General features: G+C 47.4%; 1 protein-coding gene across 4 annotated transcripts in view; it reads right to left on the bottom strand.

Moving 5' to 3' along the window:
* Positions 1–8516, bottom strand: part of Hsf1 (heat shock transcription factor 1) — a 22990-nt gene extending 14474 nt beyond the window's left edge. Inside the window, exon 1 of one of the 4 annotated variants that reach the window (XM_026782566.1) lies at positions 8168–8516. In XM_026782566.1, coding sequence (XP_026638367.1) covers positions 8168–8284 — 117 coding nt within the window. In that variant the 5' untranslated portion in view covers positions 8285–8516. The remainder of the gene's footprint in view (positions 1–8167) is intronic. The other 3 variants (XM_026782565.1, XM_005354112.2, XM_005354111.3) reach the window with 3 other exon arrangements.
* Positions 8517–8532: the final 16 nt, after the last annotated feature.

The raw sequence follows: 8532 nt of genomic DNA, 5'->3' as shown, positions 1-8532 counted from the left end.
ACAGAGATCTGCCTGCCTCTGCCTCCCGAGTGCTGGGATTAAAGGCATGCGCCACCACCGCCCGGCTCTGTAACTATATTTTTAAACAGGGTTGCTGCACATGCCATTAGACAATATGAGGTCATACTGGAGTAGAGTGAACCACTAATTTGAACAGATTAATGTTCTTACAAAAAGACAGCCAAATAAAGTTAGTCACACAGGGAGAATGTCAGGTTATGACAAAGACAGACTAGAGTCATGCAGCTATAAAAGAAGGAATAACCACAGAATAACAGCAACAACCACAAGCGGGGAAAAAACAAGGAGGGTGCCCTCCCACAGGCTTTAGAGGAAGCAGAGTCTTGTGAGTGTCTCTGGACTATAATGTAAGTATTCTCTGGGTGGCATTTATCACTCACCCAAGACTCAAAGTATAGCCCATCTCCACCTGAGGATGGAGCTCTTACCAGCTCAAAGTGGCTGCCAAGGACTTTATTGTGTTTTCTGATAGTACTGAAAATATTTCAACAAAAAGAAAAAAAAAAGATTTGTGTGTGTGTGTGTAGATTCCTGAAGAGGTCAGAAGAGGATGCGAGATCCCCTGGAGTTGGGTACTGGGACTTGAACTTGGATACTCTGCAAGACCAGGAAACATATAACTGCTGAGTCATCTCTCCAGTCTTGTCACAGTTCAATACTAATCCACTGTTCACGTGTAGATACCTAATTTACTTCTGTGTATTGACCCCGGATCTTGCGATCTCACAAACTATTCTGTAGAATCCTGCTATCCTTGAATAGTCACTAGTTCTACTTCTTCCTTTCCAATTTGTGTTTTTATTTGCTACATTGCACTGACTGGAACATACAATACACTGTTAGGCAGAAATGCCAAAGCAAAGAACTTCTCTTCTCTTCTAATCTTGGGAAAGCGGCCAGTCTTCACAATCAAGCACACACAATCAGCCACAGTATTTATACACATGCTTCTCTCTACTATGCTGAGCAATGTCCCTACCACTCTGTTTGCTGAGTTTTCATCAAAAAGTGGGTGTTGAATTTTGTAATGTGCTTTTTGCTTGTTATTTTCCCTTTTTTTTAGTTGATGTGGTATATATATTGACTGAGTTTAGTATATGGGACCATACTTGCGCTTCAAGCGTTATTCTGGTTTATGCTTTACTTTCTGATAAATTCTCAGTCACTCTTACCCCTTGCTCTTCATGCAATTTCCCTTTCCTTCCCTCCACTCGGAAAAACAAGAGACTCAAGTATTCCAGGCTGGCTTCTAACATTCTATACAGTCAAGGATGACCTCCACCCTCTAATCCTGCCTCTTGTGCAGCTGTCTTCATGATCTGCAGGCAATTTCCAGTAGAGTAGATTGTCTCTTTCTCCACATTTAAATTCTATTTTTAATATTTACAATTTTTTTATGTATAGAAAGTTTTGCCTGAGTATATATATGCGCACCACATGAGTGCCCGCATTCCTACAGCGGTTAGAAGAAAGTACGGAACTGGAACTACATACAGTTATGTGCGTGCTAGGAACGGAAGTCAGGACCTCAGAAAAAGCAACAAGTGTTCTTAACCACTGAGTTATTTCTCCAGTCCCTTTATTTTATTTTTTAAAAGATTTACCCCATGTGTATGGGTGTTTTACTACAATATATTTCTGTGTGTCTTGAGCCTGCCTGATGCCTGCAGCGGCCAGAAAGTGGTGCTGGATCTCCTGGAACTGGAGTTATTAGAATAATTAAAAACCACAATGTGTGTGCTGGAAATTAAACCCAGTTCCTCTGGAAGAGCAGCCAGTGCTGCCTTGTGTTTTACTGGCTCTCTTACTGGCTTAAAGCTCAGTGATTTGGATAAACTGGCCAATGTGCTTCAGGGACCCACTGGTCTCAGCTCTTCTTGTGTTGGGATTATACATGTTCTCTGCTATACCCAGCATGTTTTATGTGGGTACTACAGTTCTTTTTTATTTGTATGGTGCTTGCCTGCATGCAGTTCCTATGGAGGCGAGAAGAGGTCATCAGGTCCTCTGGGACCAGAGTCACAAGAGACAGTTGTGAGACACCGTGTGGGTACTCTTTAAGAGCGGTACACTGCTCTCACTGGCTAGTAAACTGAAACACAGCTGTCAGTCAATGGCAAGTCTTATTTCCGGTCTATGATCTTATTTTCCAAAACACTGACAACTTGAAATGCACACAAAATCCTGTTCCTGCTAGAACAGGGGGTATCTAAGGAGGCCTGCAGGGGCCTCTGGACCCTGGAGCTCTTGTCTTCCGTACCCCCTTTACCTCCCAGGCAGAAAGAAATACACAGGTCACAGCACAGAGCTGATCAGATGACCGATCTCTGCTAGTTCCTTTCTCTGTGGAGAGGTGAGGAAGTCTCGGGTATAAAATAAATAATAATCTGATTATGAGCGAACAGTGCCGGTCACAACCAAAGTGGCTGGGGGGTCACTGCAAGGGAGCAGTGAAGAATGGAGGTGCAGGCCTGTAATCCTAGTTACTTGAGAGAGACAGAATTACAAATTCAAGTTCAGTCTGGTCAATTTAGTGAGACCCTGCTTTAAAAAAAGCAAAATATGGCTCAGCAAGTAAAGGCACTGGTCCCCAAGCCTGAAGAGCTGAGTTAGATCCCTGAAACCTACATGATGGTGGGAGAGAACTGATTCCCTAAAGCTGTCATTCGACATCCACATGTACACTATGGGATGTGTGTTAGCGTGCATGCGCGCACACACACACACACACACACACACAGCAGAGATGGCCCAGTAGGTAAAGGGCTTGCTGTGCAAGCATGAGGACCTAAAATTCGTCACTTTAGCTTCCAGGTGCTGGAGAAATGGTTCAGCAGTCGAGAACACTTGTTGATCTTGCAGAAAACCCAAGTTCAGTTCCTAATACACTTGGTGGCTAATAATCGCCTGCAATTCCAATTCCATAGGACCTTTTGACCTCTTCTGGCCTCTATAGTTAGTGCACTAACCCATACAGATAAAATACCCATACACATAAAATAAATATTTTTTTTTGGAAGGAGGTCTTTTCTGTGTAGTCCTGGCTATCCTGGAACTCATTTTTTTTTTTTTTTTTTTTTTGGTTTTTCGAGACAGGGTTTCTCTGTGGTTTTGGAGCCTGTCCTGGAACTAGCTCTGTAGACCAGCCTGGTCTCGAACTCACAGAGATCCGCCTGCCTCTGCCTCCCGAGTGCTGGGATTAAAGGCTGGAACTCATTTTGTAGACCAGAACTCACAGAGATCCTCCTGAGTGCTGGGATTAAAGGCATGTACCACCATGCCCACCAATAAATCTTGGAGGGAAAAAGGGGTCAGGTGTGGTACACATCTTTAATCCCAGCACTCACGAGGCAGAAGCAAGAGTTTGAGTTTGAGGCCAGCCTGGTTTACATAGTGAGTTCCAAGACAGCTAGGGCTACACAGAGGGACCCTTTTTCAAAAAAACACAAATGAGAAAAAGAGCTAGCATGTACATAATGTGAGCATATATGATCCTAGCACTGAAGAGGGAGAGGCAGGAGGATTCCTGGAGTTTGTGGCCAGCTAGACTATCTCAATGAGTGAGCTTTAGCCAAGTGAAAAAAATCTGTCTCAGAAAGAAGGTGGAGGGGCTAGAGAGAAGAGTTGGTGGTTAGGAGCACTGACTCCTCTTCCAGAGGACCTGGTCTTAACTGCTAGTCCCTACATGGCAGCTCACAATCATCTGTAACTCCAGTTCCAAATCTGGCCTCTGTGGGAACACTATTTATACACACGGTATACAAAAACACATTCGGACACTTAGAAGGCAGAGGCAGGCAGATCTCTGTGAGCTTGAGGCCAGCCTGGTCTACAAAAGCTAGTTCCAGAAGAGATTCCAACAGAGAAACCCTGTCTCAAAAAAAACAAAACAAAAAAAAAATACATTCAGGCAAAACACAAACATGCATAAAGTAAAATATGAGTATTAAAAACAAAAAGACAAGAATCCCAGACAGGCAAAGACAGGTAGTGAGCAATAGCTGGGCAACTATGAGTTTAGAGGTTTTTTTTTAAATGTCTTTTTAAAGTTTTACATCATGATTTTTTTTTTTTTTTTTTGGTTTTTTGAGACAGGGTTTCTCTGTGGTTTTGGAGCCTGTCCTGGAACTAGCTCTTGTAGACCAAGCTGGTCTCGAACTCACAGAGATCCGCCTGCCTCTGCCTCCCAAGTGCTGGGATTAAAGGCGTGCGCCACCACCGCCTGGCTACATCATGATTTTTGTCTCAGTTTTCTACCTATAAAATGGAAATGTCACCTACTTGTACAGCTATGGACATAGAACAAATACACAAGAAACTTCACCCCTTCTATGACTGAAGCGCTGGATGAGAGCAGCTGTGCAGGCTGCTTGACAGCTACCGCTGGAGGCACCAGAGCCTGCAGCACACATCATAACCTGCCCCTGGCATATGTGACTGCTGACATTTCAGCCTGCTCCAGGTCTCTCAGGGTGGGGCCTCTTGGGGCTGTTCCTACTGTCTGTCTGAGAATGAACTCATCTGGTTGTCAGAGCTTAGGTAGCGGGAGTGGCCCTGCCTGTCCTAAGGAGTTCTGGATAGCAACCATGGCCAGCAACTGTTTTAAAATGCTTCATGTGATCCCATGAAGAATACTGAGGTAGATGGGTACCCTGTCCCTGCATTAGTGCATGGATTATGTCTCCAACAGCCTATCCTGGGACCCAGCTCCTCCACAGTGGCTGTTTGAGTATTGGTATTCAAGAGTCCTTGCTCAGTGGTTCTAGTTTCTTCAATTACAGGCCCCCCACAAAGGCCTAACCCACAGTCATTCTCTTCTCAAAGAGAAGAGAACCACATCATTAGGCTGGGATTAGAGTGAGATCAGAGAGGTACCTAGCAACAAAATTCAAGCTTTTCATTATTAAGGGCAGGGATGTCTTAAAAATGAGACTTCAGGCTGGGCAGCGATGGTGCAAACCTTTAATCCTAGCACTTTGGAGGCAAGGTAGGTGGATTTCTGTGAGTTTGAGGCCAGCCTGGTCTACAGAGCGAGTTCCCAGACAGTCAGGGCTACACAAAAACTCTGTCTTCAAAAACAAACAAACAAAAAAAAAAGTTTTTTTGGCACTGGCTGCTCTTCCAAAGGAACCTGGTTTAATTCCCAGGCAAAATACCAACGTACAATAAATAAATCTTTAAAAAAAGACCCTACCCAGAGAGAGAGAGAGAGAGAGAGAGAGAGAGAGAGAGAGAGAGAGAGAGAGAGAGAGAAACATCATTACATTTTTGTACCCGAATGCCTCCCTGAAGTCTGGACCCTGTCCTAGAGCCTCAATATCCCTTGGCTCATTCTCCACCAGTCCTAGCACTTGTTTAGCACAAATCATGTGTGATCCTTTCCCCAATCCTCAAGCTCCTCAGGTAGCTCCTGGGCTGGTATACCACAGTTAGCCTACATGGCAAGTGGGGCCCAGACTAGATCCTTCTAGATCTAGTAGGACAACAACTCTTGGGATGGTTAGCAGGTTAAAAACATGTTCAGGAGCTGAGGGGATGGTTAAGTGGAAAAAAAAGCTTGCTGCACAAGTATGGGCGTCTAAGTTTGGATTTCCTAGTACCCATGCAAAGCTGGGTGTGGCCGTGTAAGCCTGTATACCCAGCACTGGGTGAGGTGGAAAGAGAAGTATTGTTGAGGCTTGCTGACCAGCAAACTAACTGATAAAACGCAAGCTCCAGGTTCAGTGAGAGAAGCTGTCTTAAGGGAACGGGGCAGAAAATGTTAGAGAGGACATCAGATGTCCTTTGGCCTTTACACATGTGCTGGAGTGTTCTCCATCTTTTAAGAACAAGAAGAAAATTAAACAAACCCAACAAAAACTACCAGCATCTGTACTCTCCTGAGCTAGACAAACTTATTTTTCATGTTTCTCTTCAATATTTCTAAAAAGGAGCAGACAAAATGATCTTATAAAATTGGAATCAAGCTGGATATAGACTCTGAGCTTTTTTTAGTCCCCCCATTTCAGAATGCACTGAGGCGGCTCCGCCAACAATCCTAGCAACAGTCTTACTTAGGGGACAGAGGAACCACAGCACAAAGGAGAAAAGGCAAGGACGAAAGGTGACTTCTATTACAGAGTTACTGTGTGGTCAAGGATTCTACCCTATGTGTTGCATCTCAGGGCACTAGAACTGGAGGGGCCTTTGGTACAAGGTAAAGAGAAGTCTACTGAGGAAGGACCACCACATCCATGTTCCCATGCTCATATGGATCTTACAGGGATCCTAAATTTCCCCAAGGCTGTGCTGTCCTCTGGATCTGTATGGGGAAATCCCTGGATCTCTTGAGGTCCCTGATCTGGTGAAGCACCTGTAACTGAATGAGGGCCAGGGTTGGGAGAGCAAACACCAGAGAGCTAGTGAAGGCAGTGACCTACTCTGTCTCCAAGCGGTAGAAATGAGAAGTCAGACCTAGGTAAGGCTCAATAAAGGATTTTTGGAATTAGATAGGCTTTCCCACATATCCAGCCTCCCTGTTCCCTCCAAGAGGAGGATGTGTCTGAGAATGGTGAGAAAATTTATATGAAAGCCACTTAGAATAAGAGAGTGGACCCAAAGCCTCCAGAGCAGTGGGCCTGCAGGGAATGATGTTAGAAGCAACCAAGCCAGTGTAAGTGCCCCCACAGGACATGAGGGCATGGCCAAAGAGTCAGATCCAAGAAGCTCTGCTGTCCCTGTCTGACTCAAAGGTGTTCTTCTTCCACTTGTGTGCCAGAGCTTGGTTGCTATACTCATGAGAAAGCCAGCTCCCAGCTCCCACTGCCAGGTCCCACACTAGCTAGAGCTCACGGCTGCTACGGACAGACTACTCGCCCATTCCTCCCAACATGCCAACACGGCTCACAGGTGATGTGCAGTTGTGGCTGGAGGGAGGGCACAGGGCAGATCAGATCCATCTTCACACTGAGAGGCCCCCACCAGGACATCCTGTCCTAGAAGAAGGCTCACGGGCACGTCACCCACCTCTGTACCAATCTATAAGCAGAAACAGCAGGGAGACTACCAGACAGGATGGATCTTCCTAATAGGATTAAATTCAGACTATTCCAGAGAATATTTGGTATCCCAAGTGGACCTAGGGAAGGAAGCTCCCTTTCAGTCAAACAAAACATTTCTTTCTTTTGGGGAAAGAAAGAAATGCGGGATCATTGTTTTTCTGCCCAGGAGTATGAGATCTAGGAGAGGTGGCTAACTGAAGACGGCCTTCAATCAAACATGCTGCTCCTTTCCAGGACCAGCGAGAAAGACCCACGGAGAGTCAGTGGGGGTAATCACAAAGACTTTCGAGTCTTCTCTTTATTCCCAAGCACTCTTTAGGCAGAGCAGAGTTTACACGAACAGGCAGTAGTGAGGGAGGCAGAAGCCTTGGCCTCCACCTTCCACCCAGGCTTTTCTCCACGCCTGCCAGCTTAAGAGACCAGTGCGCAGGAGGGAGTGCTCAGCAGAGCCTGAAAGGCCGCCAGATCTGGCTCACAGGAGATCAAGGAGACAGCACCTAGATGTCTCCATCCCCCTCAAAGGCTCCCTCTGGATCAGGAGGGTCTGTCTTTTGGCCATCATCTGTTAGTTCTGCGCTCTGCCCTCATAGCCAAGATCTGAACAGCCGATTCTACTTTCCAACTTGCCACAACTTGCAGCAGCATCTCTGTAAGCCCGAGTTACTGGTCCAGCAGGGGCTGTGGTGTACACAGCCCGCTGCCAGGCAACAGAAGAGGGCTCGACGCAGCCCAACCAGGGCCGGGCAAAACTGCTCTGGCGTCTGAGGTCTAAGAATCACGGACTAGCATTCGCTAGGCCCTCCACTTACTCTGAAGGGATGCCTACAAGCAGAAAGGCATACCGACTCTGGGATGCTATTCATCTGTGAGTCAAAGAACCTGAATTGGAAGCCCCGACATTTTCGTCCCAGGGAAACTTAGGACTCTGGTTCCGGCCTACTCTCCGCCAAGCGGCTCTGGGGGCGGGGCTCACTTCCTCCCCAGACAGCCGCGTTCTCCCTCCAGGATGCCCGAACCCAGGCAAGCACGGCCACCCGCAGGCCGCTTCTCCCTTCCCGGAACAGGACCGTCCTTTGAAGGCCACTCCAGCCTATGCCAGCTCCTACCGGGCTCCAGCAGATGAGAGCGTCGGTGTCCGGGTCGCTCACGAGGGTCCACAGCTTGGTTAGGAAGGCCGGGACGTTGCTGGGCCCCGCTGCACCGGGGCCCACGACCAGATCCATTTCGGACGAAGCTGGCTGAGGCTGGGATGGCGTTCTAGAAGAGTGGCTGAGAGCTGAGCTAGTGTCGTCGCTGTCCCTGCTGTCCGGGCCGCTCCGCCGCCCGCTGCGCACACACAGCAAGACCTCGCATGGCCGCAGCCATCTTGCGACCGGCGCGCTCTCGCCAGGGCCGGTCCTGTATCCCGTGGTGCGCAGGCGCTGTGACCTGCCCCGCCTACTTCGCTGGGCCCGCCCCTGGGCGGCCTGCC

Source organism: Microtus ochrogaster, chromosome 15 (genome assembly GCF_000317375.1).
Source record: "Microtus ochrogaster isolate Prairie Vole_2 chromosome 15, MicOch1.0, whole genome shotgun sequence".
Lineage (NCBI taxonomy): Eukaryota > Metazoa > Chordata > Mammalia > Rodentia > Cricetidae > Microtus > Microtus ochrogaster.
Note: the sequence above shows the minus strand (reverse complement) of the source record. Positions and strands in the feature narration are given on the sequence as shown.